Raw genomic sequence first — 19,071 nt, forward strand, 5'->3', positions numbered from 1 at the left:
TTTCACTGAGCACTGGGTACCAGCTTGTCTGAGCCAGAGCACTCACACAAGTTACATGGAGCAGGTTTATTACTTGCAGATATAGGCCGCAAGTGACAACAGAAGACTAGCATTCATTGGGAACCAGTCCTCAAGGTTCACAAAAGCCACTCGGGGCAGATGGAGTCTCATCTTCATGTTCTCCACTTGCACAGTGGCGGAGGAATCCTGAAGTGCAGTCTGCTCTGAGTTTTATACACTGCTACCACTGAGACTAAAGCATTAAAGGATACCCTGTTTGAAAAAGGGACCGGAACAGAGTCCCAGCTGTTCTAGCCAGTCTAGTCCCTTCCTGTCTTTTCTTAGGGTGTTGCATTCCCAGACCCATTATACAGTTATTCTTGTAGATTACAAGGAAGAAAGTGAGGAGAACTGGGTCAGTCCAGGGTCTTTCTTCACTGTGTATTCTTGAGACCCTGGTCAAAGATCAGTTGACTGTATATATGGGTTTATGTATGGACTGTTTCTTCTGTTCCATACATCTACCCATCTGTCTTTATGCCAGGACCATAATGTTTTAATTACTATAGTTTTGTAACATTTTAAAATCAGGAAGTGTAATGCCCTCAGTTTTGTACTTCTTTCTAAAATTATTTGGGCTACTAAGAGTCTTGTTGGTTCCCTATGGATTTTAGGGTGGTTTTTTTTGTTTCTTTTAAAAAACTACAGGAATTTTTATGGAGATTGCATTGAATTTATAAATCCCATTAAGTACTATGGAAATTAAATAATATTAATTTTTCTGATCAATGAATGTAGGTTATATTTCCATTTGTATATGTGTACTTAATTTCTTTCATTAATGTTGGGTAGTTTTCAGTGTGCAAACTTTTCACCTCATTAATTAAATTTATTCCTAAGTATTGTATTTTTTTTAGGTGCTATGGAAAATGGAAGTGTTGTCTTAAATTCCTTTTAAAATGGTTTATTTTTAATATATGGAAATGCAGCTAATTTTTGGTGCTGATTTTGTATTCTGCAAATTTACTCACTTTATTTATAAAGTTAGGTCTAGCAGTATTTTGGTTGAATTTTTTTTTTAGGGTTTTCTACATACAAGGTCATGGCATCTGCAAACATATAATTTTATTTTCTGATTTGGATGCATTTTATTTCTTTTTCTTGTCTAATTTCTCTGTCTAGATCTTCCAGTATTTATATAGCAGAAATGGTAAAAGTCAGCATTCTTGCAGCATACATATCGTAGAGAAATAGCTTTAACTTTTTCTGGATTGATCATGTTAGCTGTTGGCTTTTCATGTGTGGTCTTCATTTTGTTAAGGTAAGCTTCTTCTGGACCTATTTAGTTCAGAGTTTTTTTTTAATCAGGAATGGATATTGAATTTTGTCAGATGCTTTTTCTGCAACTATTAAGACGATCACATGATTTTTATTTTCCATTCTGTTAAAAGAGTGTATTACATTGATTAGTTTAACTATATTGAAAAATCCTTGCGTCGGCATGAAATGTCACATTCAGCCCAGGCAGGGTATTGCAATTGACATTTTAGTTTTCCTGTCCCTCACAGAAAATTCCGGGGGTGTTTAATTTAATTGCTGAACTTAATTTTAATTGCAGGAACTTTCCTGAATCCAACCGCCAACCGACGTTAACGTTACCAGCCAGATTCCAGTTCTCAGCCCGCTGAGCTGCTCCAGCCTTACTGGTAGGTTTTGCCCGTTGGACGCGGACAACTGAACGCCGCGGGAGCGGGAGCGAGGCCGGGGGGAGCGCAGGCCCCGCCCAGATCCCGCGGGCCCCGCCCAGGCCCGGCCTCTCCTGCGCGCGCAGTTTCCCGTAGACCCGGAAGCCGCGAGCGTGGAGAGCAGGTGACTTCGTGGCCTGTGAGTTTCTGTTTATCTGGATTAACTGTCGCTGAGCAGTCCCCAGCGCTTCTATACCCGGGATCTGGGGGCCGTACAGACCTTGAAATCCCCGCACCGCTCCGTCCACCCCAAGTAAATTCAGGCGTCCCAGTGACAGTCCGGGTGTCCCTTACCTTTCAGTTAAAATCAATCCGAGGCTGGTCCTGTCCCTGATCTTTCTGTCATAGAACCATGGAGACACCTCCTTTCGCATCGTGTCCCTGCTTAAAGCTTTTCAGGGACCCCAAAACTCCCTCCTCGCCATGTAAAGCCCTCACCCGCAAGGTGAATTCACGGCCTTCTGGTCCCCCAAGCCTCGCCTTTGTCGGCCCCTGGAGGGCAGCGCCGCAGCCCCAATCCTGGAGAAGCCACGTCTTCTCCCTGGTCCTGGGATTTTGCACACCCCACTTCTCTCCTGATCTGCTCCCCTCCATTTCCTACCTGGGCCAGGCCTTTCTGCTCTCCGAGTCTGTTTTCAGAAACCACTTCCTCCGATTCCGCGTTGGGGGAGGTGACCAGGGCTTGTGTTGTGACACCCAATGTTTTTCATCCCAAATTCCTCCCCACTAGAAAATGTGCTCTTCAGGAGGTGAACATGTTATTTATATTCCTTCCGTGTGAATATGTGGACAAAGAGAGATGGATAGCAAGAGAGAGGAAATAGAAGAATGTAGAAAAAGAAATGAAGAAGGAGGGAGACACATGAACACACTGCAAAGTAGAGGACGTGGGAGGGATTTCCAAAGAGACAGGAAGAGTTAAAGCAGAAGCCACGAAACTAGGTAGGGGACAAAAGTCCCTGAAGCAATTTAGAAAAAACCTAGATCTCCTGAGAGATAAAGGACACCAGACTAGGGCGACTGGAGGCAAATGGGGAGGCACTCAGTAGGGGTAGAGGATGAATGATTTGGAGTCAGGGAAGACAGAGCAGGGTGGTGCTGGGACAACAAGAGGGGGCACCAGGTGACAGAGAGTGGGGAAAAGGGGGTGTCACAGGGAAGAGGGAATTTGACAGGGAGAGCAGAGGGGGAGCAGAGATGGGGAAGAAAGAGGCAGAAATATGAGATTGAGACAGTCAAAACACTGGGGAGAAAGAGCAACAAAAGGTGAAACAAGGTTCCAGAATAGAGCAGAACAGGTCAAAGAGAAGCAATAGAATGAAGAAGGGAAGAAGGGAAGAAGGGGAGAAAGAACGGGAGAGAAGAGGGCAACAAAATGAGGAGCAGAAGCCCAGGGGGAAGCACAGAGGAGAAAAGAAAAACAAGAACAGGAGAGAGGAGGTGAGAATGAGAGATATGTATGGAGTGAGGGAGGGAAACACAGTAAAGAAGAAAGAGGAGACCCTGGCTCCAGATGAGTCTTGAGATGATTGGGTATGATGATTAAGTTGTGATATATTGTTTCCTCTCTTTGTAATCTAATCAGTTTAACATTTGCTGAAAATACACAGATGAAGTTGAGAATTGCATAGCTCCTGTCTATAATGCTGGTGGATTAAACAATTCTTGGCATCACAGGTTTGGTCAGGCTGGGTCTGTGCCCTGGAGGGGAGCTCAGTCCAGCCCAGCTCCCCACTGCTGCAGTGGGGGCTTCACCAGGAGGGGAGCGAGTTCTGATGAAAGAGGTCGTAGACTCACTAGTTGATCATCCTCTATGAGTTTATTGTCCCTGCATCCCCCCTTGATGTAATGGACAGGAGAGACCATCTTTACATGGGACGTCTTTTCCTCTTCATGGAATTGTGGCACAGAAAGGGGGTGTGTTGATTCTCAGCATTGAACAGCATGTTTTTGACATTCAGGATTGACTTCTGAAAAGTCATGTTGGGTGAGGAAGAAGCCCAGAAGAGGAGGAAGAGGAAAGGAAAGGAGTCAGCAATGGCTTTTACTCAGGTAAAGTAATAATCTTGGTGGATTGTTCCGTGTCTTTTTCCTTTCTCAAATGCCGGGCATTGGAGTTGCTAGTATTCTCTGACTCTGACCCATTCTGACTGACATGTTTGCTCCCACTCACCCATGCCTTCCTTCAGTGCCTCTCATCTCCACTGTGTGGAGATGTCCATGTCACCGTGACCCAGTGACATGCTCTTGTGAAGAGACTGCACTGGGCATGAGCATGGGAAGGCTTCACACCCAGACGTAGGTTAGAGAGGTGCTGTGTCCCCTGTCGTGTCAGTGCTGTTGGGCACCAGGGACTGTTCAGGGGCCACATCTGGGTGCACTGTCAGGTCTCTGTAGAGCAGCATTAGACAGGTGCACATGAAAGTCATGAGTTAACATGCTAAATTCTGGAAAAGGAGACCTATTAGGGGAAATCTTTTCTGCCTGATTTTCTACTACCTTTCAGGCTAACTGAGTGAGTCACTGTGTTTCTGATGCCACATTATTTCTGACCAGGAATAGAATGGAAAGGTAGACAGGGTGTTTTATTCCATCATCTATTTTAAAATTTGAAATCAACTTCAATGTCTGAGAGCAGATTGGTTCAGTCATTCTCAGTGTATCCATCCCACAGAGACTGTGGGGTTCCTGCAGGAACTTTTTTGTTTTTTCTTCCAGATAGGATCTCAGTTACCCAGGCTGAAGTGCAGTGGCACAATCGTTGCTCACTACAGCCTCAAATTCCTGTGCTCAAGCCATCCTCCTGTCTCAGCCTCCCAAGTAGCTTAGAATATAGGCGCACAATTTGCTGTTTTTTCTGTTTATACAGGCAGGGTCTCATGATGTTATCGAGGCTGGAGTTGAACTTCTGGCCTCAAACAATCTTTCCCTCTTGACCTCCGAAAGTTCTGGGATTAAGCATGAGGCACGTGCCTGTCCAGAGGAAATTTTTCGGTGAATGTTTCATTGTGATATTTTACAGTACAAGTTTCAGATCATATATTTACAGATAATATATGTCATAAGATGTTCGTGTAATTTAGAAAGCCATTTGTTTTCTTTTTCTTTTCGAAATTACGTTGATACACCTTCAACTTACATAGTACATAAGGTTCAGTAGTAGCCAAGGATCCACTGGGGGTTTTTGGAGTGTATCCCCCATGGATAAGGGGATTCTACCCTGTTTTGTGTCCAGCATTTAATACTAAGACATGGTATCCCCATTTGTGAGGGCTCGTATCAGCCTGTGATCCACGGAGGAGTGAGGGGGGTTGTGCTGTGCATCGGGTTTGGTCGGGGTGGGGTGTGTGCCCTGGAGGGGAGCTCAGTCCAGCCCCGCTCCCCACTGCTGCAGTGTGTGTGGGCTCCACCAGGACGGGAGTGAGTTTTGAAGAAATGGTCAGAAACTCTGTAGTTGGTCATCTTGCAGGAGATTATTGTCCATGAAACCCCCTGGTTCAGTGGGCAGCAGACGGCTGTCTTTGCACAGAGACACATCCTGTTACTTCAGTGGATATGTGTATGTGTGTAAGTATGTGCATGTGGTGTGTATGAATGTAGGCATGGATCAGCAAAGATACATCATCATTTTATATAAATTTTATATTTTTAGTCAGTTGCAGTTTTACCCTGAATATTTTCCATGTTGTACTCTATCATGTTAATGAATTGATATTATGAATAGCAAGAATAGTGACATATAACTGGCATAGGTGTGTGTACCTGTATGCAATGACCTTTCGTGTAGTTGCATGTTTTTATCCTTGAATGTATTTCAACTTCTCTCAATTAAGTAATTCTCTTTCAATTTACTTTTGAGGCCGATCTACTTCTTAACTGTTTGATCCGTGAGGTCTGATTCTAATGCCCAGACACCTGGGATCAGTGCTTACTCTGCCATTTTTAGCCCATTGACTTCAGGAGGAGATTTTTCTAAGCGTGTCTGAGACACAGTTGTCTCCTTAGTAAGATGGACACAGATCTTCCTCTCATGGGCTCTTGTTATAGCAGGTAGTACATGTAAAGCATTTAGAGTACTGCCTAGCAAATGGGAAGTGTTCAGAAGTTTCTGGCATGGCTACTGCTGTCTTCATCACAGTTTTTAGATTGTAATCATTTTTTAAAAGCCATTATGGACACAGTCATCTTGAAGACACTACTCATATTGTAGTTGAGGTAGATACTGAATATCATTTGGTGTGTCACACAGAATATCTAACACCTCTATAGAGAAAAGAGATAAACCTGTGTTAATTTTTTGTTTTTCTTGTATTGTCCGCATAACTTCTCATGGAAAAGTATAATAAAATACATAATGAGCTCAAAAATATAGTAATGTGGATCTGTCAGAACACTCACTTTAATCAAATCAATTTTTACAACTCTCTTCTCATTTTATGTGAAGAGAGGAATTCTTCCCATCTCATTGGTGAACTATGTTTTACATTTTAGGGACACTTGACATTCAGGGATGTGGCCGTAGAATTCTCTCAAGAGGAGTGGACGTGCCTGGACTCTGCTCAGAGGGCTTTATACAGGGCCGTGATGTTGGAGAACTACAGGAACCTGGTGTCCCTGGGTGAGGATAACGTGGCTCTCGACATCGGGATCTGCCCTTGTGTGTCTGCGTTTTCTCTGTGTGCCTCTTGGGAGCCCCTGCCTTGCTTGACTGAGGTGGAGGCCTTATTGACTCAGAAATGAAAAGCTCCACAATGCTTTCTGGACTTTAAATGTCCCCTTCAGTTGTTCTGTCCTCTTCATAATACATCGTTTTGTGGTACAATGGATTACATATGCAAAGAAACCTTGTGGGAAAGTTTAAAAATGTCCAGATCCTTGTTTTCTAAGCCCAACCTTCCGATTCAGTAGTTCTTGGAAACGAGCTAGATGTTTGCATCATATAGTTTTATACACATTCAGAAAGAGGCCATCTGTGGATGAATTTGTGAAATATTTTTCTTGATCCATTTGTAATGTCCTCTCTCCTACCTAAACATAGGGCTTGGATTTTGGCAACGGCACAGCACTTTTTTTTTTGTTTTTATAAGCAGGAATCTCACTTCCTGGCCTGAGTGTTGTCTGTATGTTGTTAGAAGGGAAAGATCCCTGGACCGTGGACAGTGAAGTGAAAACAGCAAAAAACCCAAATGGTGGGGAATGGACCAAACGTTTGCACTCAGGTAAGAGCTCAGGTGGGCACACTGGAAACCACACTATTAAACGGTGTTTGGGAAAGTTTGCAAATTAGGGAATCCAGTGGTCAAAGTTTAAATCCTGTAAGTTCTAAGCAGAAATCTTTGTCCCCACTTGCCACTCTGTTCTTTTGACATGTGATAGTTTACCCCTTTGCCCTCCAGTGGTTCCACAGCTTAAACAGAGACCAAGGCAAAGTCTTTATCATGGTGGACAACACCCTATCATCTGGCTTCTGTGAACTCTGTGGTCTTCTCACTTTGTGGCACACCGAGGGCCATTTCCAAGGGGTCTCTTTCCCCTGTGGTGTCTCCTTCTGTATTTGATTCTATCTGGTGCTCAGTTCTCTGTCCATAGAGGTCAGAGCTGAGGCCTCCATAGACCTGATGCCTTGACCTATTCAGGTTCCACCCCATTTCCTGTTCTTGGAAGACCTAATCAAGAGATTGGGTAATGTTGGCTCCTCTTCCTTGGCACCTCAGGCCAGGAAACTGCATGGAGCTGTCTCCAGCCCTCTCTGTCTGTTCAGGTCAGTTTGATAGAAGAGAGAGCCAAAGTGTTTTTACTATTACAGATGTCACTCAACACAGAATGTTTCACTTCTGCTTAGCAAAATGTGTTGGGTTTCTCCCCACCAACAACTAATTTTTCAGTGGCCATCGAAGGCTTTCCTGTACTTCATTTTTGACCCTGTCTACCTGGAGTTAGAGTCAGATCCCACAGGCTAAGTGCCGAGTCCCCAAGCCTACTCCCCACCTCATATACCATTCATAAGTATTAATAGTAGGTTAATAGAAGGAGCAATAGTAAGTTGCTCGTTTTGACAAACCAGCTACAAATCAGACTTCCCCTGACCCCCTACTCAGGTTTGATTAATTTGCTCACAGAACTCAGTGAAATCCTTTCTGTGTATATTGGTTTATTGGAAGGGATATTTCAGAGGAAAACAGATGAACAGCCACATGAAGAGACTCACAGGGCAAGGCATGTTGAAGCTTCAGTGGGTGTGCCACCCTTCACACAAACCCACGTGTTCAACATTTGGAAGCTCTCATGACCCCACGATGCAGGGTTTTTATGGACATTCCATCATGTAGCCATGATTGCTATTAACTCAGTCTCTAGCCCTGTTCCCTTCTTATAGGATGTTGGCTGGGGCTGAATGTTTCAGGCTTCTATGAACAGCTTCATCTTTCTGGAGACCAGCCCCCATCGAGGAGACCACAGAGGGTTGCCTCATTAGAACATATCACATTCCTGTCACCCAGGAAATTCCAAGGTGTTAGGATTCTGTGTTAGAGACCTGGAAGGAGACCAGTGTATGTATTTCTTCTTATTTCACAAGGTCCCTCAGCCATTTTCTCTTCTGCTTTATCCACATGTCACTAGTATGTGTAAGAGGGGAGTAGGTTGGTTCTTTTGAGATTACTACTCAGCAGGAGGAAGAGGCAGTCGACAGAAAGATCCTGTATTGGATCACAGTTCGAGGTGGGGATTGTAACTCACTGGAATGATGCCTCCAGTTCTGAGTCCACTGTCACTTGTTTCAGCCACTGCTACTCTCATCTTGTACATTTCCGTGTATTATAAATCAACTTGGCTTTTATATATTTAATCATCAGTTTTCCTATTTTGTATGATTTTCTTTGTGTTCTTTGTTTCATATCTGGAGTGTGTGGAGCTGGTGTGTCAGACAGTGTCTACTGATTTATATATTTTAGAAGATTTCATTGTTTACTACAGAGGTTGGAGCCAGTAGGAGTTTCTTTAAAACCTCTGTAAACTCCAAAAGTTTTTATTTGGTAATTTAAATATTTTTCTTTTGTTCCTGACTTAGTACCTACTATTAAAGTGTACTTTTGTCATTTATTTCAGTCTATGAAACACAGTTTTGAAACACAGTCTTGCTGTGTTGCCTTGGGTAGAGTGCAGTGACATCATCGTAGCTCACTGTGACCTCAAACTCCTGGGCTCAGGTGATCCTCCTGACTCAGCATCCCAAGGAGGTGGGACTACAGGCGTGCTTCATGATGCCTGGCTAATTTTCCTATTCTTAATAGAAATGGGGTCTTGCTCTGGCTCAGAATTTCTAAGTTTAAGCAATCCTCCTGCCTCGGCCTCCCAGAGTGCTAGTATTACAGGCGTGAGCCACCACACCCGGCCTGTTGTTGACATTTTTATTGGGCCTTTTGTGCATCAACTGAGATGAATGTTTGGCCTTTTTCCTCTATTCTGTTGTTGTGGAGTATGACACAGATTGATGTTTCTAAGTTGCAACCCACTTGCATTCCAGGAATAAATCCCATTTGGTCATGATGTGTGATTATTTTCAGTGTGCTGCTGAAAATTTGTCTTGCCAGCAATTTGTTGAGGACTTTTGCATTTGATTAATCAGGAATATTGCTCTATAGTTTTCTTTTCTTGTAGGGCCTTTATCTGTCTTTGCTGTCAAGGTAACACAAGCCTCGTTGATTGAGTTTACAAGTGTTCCCTCCCTTGATAATTTTTGGAAGATTTTAAGGAGTGTTTGTGTTAATTTTTCTTTTCAATATTTGATAGACTGACATTGCAGTCATCTGGCTCTGTACTTTTCTTTAATGGGAGATATTTGATCACTGAATGAATGTCTTTGTTACTACTGGTGTGTTTAGAGTTTCTACTTTTTCATGCTTAAGTGTTGGTAAGTGGTATATTTCTAGAAATTGATGCATTACTTCTTGATTATCAAATTTGTTGTCATACGATTGTTCAGTCTCATTCTTTTAATTTCCTTTTCACTTATATAGAATCAATTGTAATGTTTCCTTTTCTGTTTCTAATTTTAGTCATATCTGTCTTCTGTGTTTTTTATTTTTTAGTTTATCTGGCCAAGGGTTTGTCAGTCTTCTTATCAGTCAGTGTATGATCTGTAACTTTTGTGACTTTCTCTAGTGCTTTTCCAGACTCTATTTTGTTTGTGTTCTGATCTTTTTTCCTCTTTTGGGTACCACTGTATTTACTTTGTTCTTGTACTTCATTGAAGTAAAAAGTTAGGTTGTTTATATGTGATTGTTGTTTATTTTCAATGTAAGCATAAAGAGTTATAAATATCTTTGCCAGTGCTATTGTTCCTGCATTTTATAAGTTTTTGTATGTTATGTTTTCCTTGTCCTTTGCATCAAGATATTTTCTAATTCCCCTTGTGGTTTCTTTTTTAAGAAATTGGTTTTATGGCCGGGTGTGGTGGCTCATGCCTGTAATCCTAGCACTCTGGGAGGCTAAGGCGGGAGGATCGCTTGAGGTCAGGAGTTCTAGACCAGCCTGAGCAAGAACAAGACGCTGTCTCTACTAAAAATAGAAAGAAATTAGCTGGACAACCAAAAATTTATAGAAAAAATGAGCTGGGCATGATGGCGCATGCCTGTAGTCCCAGCTACTAGGGAGGCTGAGGCAGAAGGATTGCTTGAGACCAGGAGTTTGAGGTTGCTGTGAGCTGGGCTGATGCCACGGCACTCTAGCCAGGGCAAAAAGAGCGAGACTCTGCCTCCAAAAAAAAAAAAAAAAATTTGGTTTTATCAATGTAAGTGTGTTGATTAACTTGTACACATTTGTTAATGTTCTTGTTTTTTTTTCCTGTAAATTTTTAGTTTTATTGCATTATGATGAGAATGAATAATTTGAATTATCTCAGTCTTTTAATGTTTTTAAAAAAATTGTTTTGTGTGCATGAGGTGTATTCTGGAAATTGTTCCATGCATGGATACTTCAGAAAAAATTGTATTCGGCTATTATTAGGTAGTGTGTTTTCTATAAGTCCGTTTTGTCCAGTTGGTCCACACTGGTGATCCACAGAGGACTTCTGGGTCCTCTATTTTCTTCTTCTTCTTCTTCATGGTTCTATTTATTTGGACAATGTTGTATTGAAGTCTACTACTATATTGTGGATGTATCTATTTCTCCTTTGAATCTTGTCAATTTTCAATTCTAAGGGATCTGATGTTTGGTGCCTATATATTTATAATGGTTATATCTTTTTGGTGAATTGAACTTTCATCATTTTATAATAACCTTTGTCTCTTAGAACAATTTTGTGTAAACATCTGTGCTCTCTACTATTATAATGTATGGCTACCTCTGCTCTCTGTTGGTTATCGTTTGCATGGAATATCTTTTTGCATCCTTTCAATTTCAGGATATATATGTCCTGATAGTTCAAGGGAGTCTCTCTGGACATGGTTTAATTGGATCCTGTTTTCTTCTGATTGCAAAGTTAAACCCTTTAAGGCAATTGGTTATAGGGAAGGTCTTACTACTGCCATTTTGTCACATGTTATAGTGGAACCTGTAACATCTAGATTTGTCCTTTATTTCTCTCTTCCTGACTTCTTTTGTGTTTTGTTGATTTTTTGGTAATGATATGCTTTGATTCCCATGTCATCTTTTTCTTTTTGTATTTTGCATAGATTTTTGTTTTTTGCCATTACCATTACAATTACATACAACACTGTAAATTTATAACATTCTATTTTTAAATGTTAACAGGTTCACATCAGTTATGCACAAAAACACTCCTTTATAATTCTCTCACTTTGTGTTATTGTTGTAAGAAATTACTTCCATATATCTTGTATTACCATTTATATATACATATATAAATAAAAAATATAGTGTTACACATATAGTGCTTAATTAATAACTTTGTCTTTCAAGTGCTAGGAAAGAATTTAATGTCAAGTTACAAGTGAAAAGCACAATACTACATATTATATGTTTGATCATTTATTAACCTTCAGTGGAGAACTTTATATTTTCTTAAGGGTTAGAGTTACTGTCTAGGGTACTTTTTTTGATACTGAAGGACTCATGTTTCCATTTCTATTCCAACAGGTTGATAGTACTGATGAACTCTCTCGGTTCTCCTCAGAAATTTATGTTTTATTTCTGCAGGAGGGTTTCACTAAATATTGTATTGTTGCTTGACAAGTTTTTATTCCTTAAGCACTTTGAAGGTATCATCCCACTGCCTTGTAGCAGGCAAGGTTTCTGCTGAAAAATGCACATGGTTTTATATACTTTCCTTTGCATATGACAAGTCTCTTTTTTCTTGTTACTTTCATGATTGTGCCTTTGTCTCTGACTTTTGATAATTCGTTTATATCTCTTTGTGACTATCCTTGGGTACTTTCAGTTAGCACAGTGAAGCTTCTTGGATTTGTGTATCCATTTCTTTCCTCAAATGTGGGACATTTTGGACATTGTTTCTTTAAATGTGATTTCCAGTCCTGTGTTTTCTCCTTATGAAACCCCCGCAGTTGTATATTGTTCCATATGATAGTATCCCCCAAATCTGTAGGGGTTCCTGTGGCTTTCTTCATTATTTCTTCTTTCTCCTCTTTGCAAGTGACAATTTTGAATAGCCTATCTTTAAATGTGCTCATTCTTCCCTCTGTCTTATTTAATCTGCTGCTGGACCTCCCCCACCACCCACCGTTAACCTTCACTACATTTATCGTATTGCGGCTCCAGAATTTCTTTTTGTTACTAGTTTACCTTTTGTTTGATATTCTCCTCTTTTGGTATGCATTTCCTGCATTCATTTAGTTCTGTATCTCTCTTATCTTTTAGCTTATTAAACGTCCTAGGACACTTGCTTTAATTCTCAATAAATTCAGAAGGCTGTGTTCCTTTAGGTTTTGTTTCATGCCATTTATTTTGCTCCTTTTATTTGGGCATACTTCCCTGTCTTTTGTCAGCCCTGTAACTTTTAGTTTAGGTTGGGCCACCTCTCCCACTCTTTTTGTCCTAAAATTATACAGTTGGTAGACCTTTACTCATCAGCCTGTTCTAAAGGATCTAAGAGCACTCATTCCTTTTCTGGTGATGTGTCTGTCTTTGTTGGCTATTTTCATGTACTGTTACTACTGTATAAGCAGCTTCCTTTAAATGTCTTACTTTCCCTAAGAAGCTTATCCCTGCTTTTTTTCAGAAGCTTTCAGCTTCTGTTCTGTTTCTCAGTTCATAATCTCTCTCACACTCACAGTAATCCTCCTGGCTCCTGCAGACCCCCCAGTGCATCTCCTCACCTCTTTATATTTTCACCATTACCAATGTGATATACAAAATACGCTGATATTCCTTTCTATATCTGAGTCAGGTGGGGCAGATCCTAGAGTCCTTATCACACTCTAGGAATGCCAGATCCATAGGTTCAAGTTCCATTCTTTTCTTGCTTTCCTAGGGAGGAGCTGTGTCTTGGGAAATGATGCAGGAAATCAGCCTATTAAAACTGAACTTGGATTAAGCTTTCAGTTCCATCTGCCTGAAATGCAGCTATTGCAACCTGAAGGGAAAATTTATGAATGTAATCAAGTTGAAAAGACTATCGACCCTATTACCTCACTTTCACCACTTGAAAACCTTACTTCTAAACTGAAAACTCACATATTTAATAAATACAAGAATGATTTTGTCAGTTCTCCGCTATTCACAGAAGAACTGAAAGCACACATTAAGGAAGAACCTTACAGACCTAATGAGCACAGCAAAGCCTTTAGTGTGTCTTCGAGCCTTCCTAACCATGGGGTAATCCGTGCTGGAAAGAAACCTTTCAAATGTAAAGAGTGTGGCAAGGCCTTCAGGCAAAATTCAGACTTGCTAAGACATCAGAGAATCCATATTGGAGAGAAACCTTACAGATGTAATGAGTGTGGCAAAGACTTCAGTCAAAACTCACACCTATCTCGACATCAGACAATTCATACTGGGGAGAAACCTTACAAATGTGATGACTGTGGCAGAGCATTCAGTGTGCGTTCAACACTTACAACCCATGTGCGAATCCATCATACAGATAATCCTTTTGAATGTGATGAATGTGGCAAGGTCCTTAGTTGTAATTCATCCCTTGCACGACATCGGAGAATTCATACTCCAGAGAAACCTTACAAATGTGATCAATGTGGCAAGGTCTTTAGTTGTAATTCATACCTTAGACGACATCAGAGTATTCATACTGGAAAGAAACCTTACAAATGTAGTGAATGTGGCAAAGCCTTTATTTCCAAATCACACCTTGTACGGCATGTGAGTGTTCATACTGGAGAGAAACCTTACAAATGCAATGAGTGTGGCAAGGTCTTCCGTCAAAAATCGCACCTTAAAAACCATCACACAGTCCATCTGGGAGAGAAACCTTATAAATGTTATGAATGTGGCAAAAAATTTAGTTTGTGTTCGAGGCTTCATATACATCAGTTTATCCATAATGCAGATAAAGCTTACAAATGTGATGAATGTGGCAAGGTCTTTAGTTGCAATTCATACCTTAAGCAACATCAGCGCATTCATACTGGAGAGAAACCTTACAAATGCAATGAGTGCGGCAAGGTTTTCCGCCACAAATCGAACCTTAAAAATCATCACACAATCCATTTGAGAGAGAAACCTTACAAATGTTTTAAGTGTGGCAAAAAATTTAGTTTGCGTTCGAGGCTTCATATACATCAGGTTATCCATAATGCAGATAAACCTTACAGATGTGAGTATTGTAGCAAGGTTTTCAGGCACAAATTATCCCTAACAGTTCATCTTAGAATTCATACTGGAGAGACACCTTATAAGTGTAATGAATGTGGCAAGGCCTTCAGACACAAGATATCTCTTACAGTTCATCAGAAAACACATACTGGATGGATACCTTACAAATGTAATGAATGTGGCAAGGTCTTCGATTACAATTCAACGCTTGTACATCATCAGTGTATTCATACTGGAGAGAGGCCTTACAAATGCAATGAGTATGGCAGATTATTCTGTCAGAAATCAAACCTTAAAAATCATCATGTTGTCCATTCAGGAGAGAAACCATACAAATGTGATGAGTGTGGCAGGGTCTTCCGTCACAAATCTAACCTTAAAAATCATCACAGAATCCATACAGGAGAGAAACCTTACCAATGTGATGAATGTGACAAGGCCTTCAGACAAAAGATATCCCTTACACGTCATCAGCGAACTCATACTGGAGAGAAACCTTACAAATGTAATGAATGTGGCAAGGCCTTCAGTGAAAAATCAAACCTCAGATCTCATCGCAGAATCCATACTGGAGAGAAACCTCACAAATGTAATGAATGTGGCAAGGCCTTCAGTGAAAAATCAACCCTTAAGACTCATCACAGAATCCACACTGGAGAAAAACCTTACAAATGTAATGAGTGTGGCAAGGTGTTCCGTGAAAAATCAAAGCTTAATATTCATCACAGAATCCATACTAGAGAGAAACCTTACAAATGCATTATATGTGGAAAGGTTTTTAGTCATATTTCAAGCCTTGCTCAGCATCAGAAAAGTCACTTGTGAGAGACTCTGCAGACTCCTTCAGGGTGCAAACTCTTCACCATGAGTTCTGTCATTAACCTTAGAGAGTCCATACTAAACAGAAATCAAATAAGTGCAGTGTAGGTGGCAGGGTCTTCATCCAGGCCTCACTACGCATGAAAGGTACATCTTCAATGAAACCACACAAATGAAATGTTATGGTGAGGTTAGTACCCAGGGAACATTACTGTGAAACATCTGAGGATTTATAGAAGAAATAAGTCAGTCATTAGTTCTCTGGTATTAATGTCTGATATTATGTGGTGGTATAAATCAAAATACGTTGACCCTCATGACATGATATATATCAAAGATGCATATGGACATTGTCAGTTACATTTAGGTTATGCAATATTTAATTATTTTATGTTCTTTCAGAAGCCTACTTTACGGTATGACTTTCATCCTGAACTTTGAAATCTCTTCGTATGCCTTCCTTACCAACATTTTACTGTGGTGTCTAGGAGAGAATGAATAGAATGACAGGTCTTAGTTGATTACTGAGAATCATTTCTTTCCCATTTCCTGGAAGAGAAAGGTCACTCCCTTTTGAGATTAATTTTTTATTTTTATGAAGACAGGGTTTTGCTCTGTTACCCTGGGTGAAGTGCAGTGGTGTGATCACAGCCCACTGTACCCTCTAATTCACGGGCTCAAGCTGTCGTCCCCACTCTACCTCCCACATAGCTGGGACCACAAGTATACCACACCAGGTCCAGCCGATTTTTATTAATTTGTTTTTGAGAGAAAAAGTGCCACTATATTCCCCAGGCTGGTTTCAAACTTTGAATTGTAGCCATTCGCCCAACTTGCCCTCCTAGCATGCTGGAATTACAGATGTGAGTCACCGTGCCTTATCCTTTCAGATTAAATATTGTCTGATTTAGAGAGGATGGCGGTGGGCAGAGAATGATGTAAAACTATTGTGCCAGTCTTCATGCCTAATGCATTCAGCACACACTTCTCCTGAAAGAGGACACAGTGGGTTATAGTAACGAAATGTTCTACCACTCACAGAAGAAGAATAGACCACAACCTTTAAAGACCCTGAGAATTTTATGGGAAGAGAGTAATAGGTTCTTTAGGACTAATTATGTTCTAGGAACAATGCAGGGATAATGGTTATCACTTCTATTGAATGGCAATAGCTGTCATTTAGCAAAGATTGATGAAAAAGTAGTGCTTTTTTGAAGCTTAAGAGAAAAAAGTTATATCAAAGTAGACAGTTTAGTGAAAACTACCAGTAGAGCAAGTTCTTGATGAGGATTCACATCTACTTCTTGGCATTGCAATCTGCAAGTATTTTATTCAGAATATATCATAATCCTCAATTTTAACTAAGAAAATTTAGTATTTTTTCATAGCTATAAATGAATCGCAGTGTTTCTAGCAACATTGTTTTATTCCACCTCAGGAGGAATAAAACCTTATAGCAGACAATAATAATTAATGTACCATTAGGCCTTTATGGTTGAAGCATCTAGAACAATTTTTTTGTTGTTGATATGAAAGAACATACCCTTTTGGGTACATATACTTAGGTAAGTATGATTTGGGGTAATAATTCTTAGTACTTAAGTTATTCTCGCTACACTCTGCCCCACGATACTCATTGGAGTCCTGTGAAAATTGCATAGCAGTGTAGCTTCAGACTCTTACACCCTCAAACATCATTGTTGATGAACATGCACTGTGTTATTATATTTCTACATGCTTTTCTCATGTGCCAAGTAGGACCCCTGGCATCCACCTTCATTTTCCTTAAGCAGACATGTGCATATAGCAATTTGGAAGTTATGAAATAAAAGAATATGTGGGCAATAAAGATAAAAATAACAGCATGTCTTTTTTGTCCTTGCAGTACTCGGTGATGTAATTTTTACATAATATCATTCATGCATTTCCTTTTACGAATAAGCACAGAAAGTGGGAACTTTGTTTTGCTGGATAAACTAGGAACTACCTATATGCACCCTGGTAACCCTTTTCCGAAGGTGAGCTTTTCAACACTCTCCAGAAACTTGATTGATGTGCACTTAACGTTTGGTTTGGATATTGAGATTGATGCAGTACACAGAAGAGGTATGAGAATTTTTAGTGCACAGTGAGGCTTTCTGAGGAAAGCAGAATAGTCTTCCACAGCGGGTCCAAAACTGGCTTCAGAGGAACTGGGATATGTGACTGGCTTGGGGTGTTAGGATTGTTAAAGGGTGGGTGGAGGTCAAGTACCCACATGTGGTTTGATTTCCAGCTGCTGCCAAAGGAGGGAGGAGCACTCAGGCATTGTTGGCTTAACTAGGTGGGCAGAATAGGAAGAGGGAATGCAGAGGTGTAAAAGGTATTAGTATTCAGTATCACACAATGTAGTCTGACTCTTTAAGGTAACACTGAGTGTTCTTGAAATCCCCCAATTTGTTGAGGAAAGACCCCAATTTTTTTTATGTTAATAGCTTACTATATTCCTTTTTTGGCTGCACGTGTAAGTCCCATCACACAGTATGACTGTTTAAAATGTTTGTTAAATACTATTTAGTTAAATTGCCTAAAATATATCTTACAGTAGATTGAAATTTATTGTGTGGAAGTGTTTATTCTGACAGAATTTTATTAAAAGAGGATTTTCATAAAACTATGTAAATCTCATTTTCAGATTATGGTATTAAGCAGTATATACCATGGTTCATTTTCAAGTCTAATAAAATTTTCTGGTTTTATATATGATTTTTTGTCATTTATTTCCTCTTTCATACATTGTGGGCCAGCATGTATGTTTAATGCATTTTTCCCTGTGTTACTCTAGGAGTTTGTCAATAAGGGTGCTATTTGGAGACAGATTTTGTGACATGAGTAGGCACACAGGACAATAGCAGGTAAAAATTAAATTCTCTATAAATGAAAAAGCAGTGCCTCTTAAAGTCTTTGGGAAAGCATTGGAACAATACAAGATAGTGAACTGAAATTTCTTACTGTGGGCGTCATGTAACATCAGATGCTTGAAAATCAAATGTGTGGAGATTAGTCAGCATCTGCAGAGGTAAATGAAAAGGTGATAAGATGGAAAGTCCCCTATATTTTAACTTTACTTTGTGAGAAGGAGATGACCTCCATTGCTGAATCCCCAGAGGCCAGTCTGCCACTTGCCACTGGATGGTATTTCGGTTCAGAGTGAGAATCTTTCAGGAAAACAAGATGTTTTTGTTGCATGTACCATGAGAAGTGGCACCCAATAGATTTGTTTCCATCCAAAATTACTAATAAGTACATTTTCTTTTAATAATTTCAAGCTGGGTGAGGTGGTGCACACAATCCCCGGTCTCTGGGAAACTGAGACAGGAGGATCGTTTGAGTCCAGGAGTTAGAAATCATCCTGGGCCACATAGTAAGACCAGAAGTGATTTGTGGGGAGCAGCCAAGGTTGTGGACCTGAAGCAGCTGGTACATGCTTCTCTCAGAGAGGATCAAAAATCATGTGTAGATACTCACCTGTGGCTGCAGTGTCTGAGAGAGAGCAGTGGGATTCAACAGAGAAGGGACAGAAGACACTGAAGGAAAAAGAAGGAAGTAAGGCAACCCACTTGGCCAGGTGAGCAGTAGCCAGGGTGGTGCCCTCACGTGGGGAAGGGCAGGTGAGAGATCTCCAGCACTCTACACTCCCCCCATAGACAATCCCATCTGAGCTACAAGAGGACCCCTCCATTGTCTTGGCCTCCAGATAAACAGGGAGCTGCTTAGAGAC

At 40.5% G+C, this 19,071-nt stretch overlaps 1 protein-coding gene across 3 annotated transcripts; it reads left to right on the forward strand.

Annotated features, from left to right (window-relative positions):
- The first annotated feature begins 1,843 nt into the window (after positions 1-1,843).
- LOC123624629 (zinc finger protein 480-like) lies at positions 1,844-18,049 on the forward strand. Of its 3 annotated transcripts, none has more exons than XM_045532646.1 (5): positions 1,844-1,884; positions 3,707-3,797; positions 6,237-6,363; positions 6,833-6,964; positions 13,195-18,049. In XM_045532646.1, the coding sequence occupies exons 2-5, from the start codon at positions 3,726-3,728 to the stop codon at positions 15,315-15,317; spliced, it is 2,454 nt and encodes an 817-aa protein (XP_045388602.1). In that variant the 5' UTR covers positions 1,844-1,884; positions 3,707-3,725; the 3' UTR covers positions 15,318-18,049. The 3 variants fall into 3 exon arrangements, with proteins under 3 accessions (XP_045388602.1, XP_045388603.1, XP_045388604.1); XM_045532647.1 differs by having other exon boundaries at positions 6,836-6,964; XM_045532648.1 differs by lacking the exons at positions 6,237-6,363; positions 6,833-6,964.
- The last annotated feature ends 1,022 nt before the right edge of the window (positions 18,050-19,071 follow it).

Source organism: Lemur catta, chromosome 19 (genome assembly GCF_020740605.2).
Source record: "Lemur catta isolate mLemCat1 chromosome 19, mLemCat1.pri, whole genome shotgun sequence".
NCBI lineage: Eukaryota > Metazoa > Chordata > Mammalia > Primates > Lemuridae > Lemur > Lemur catta.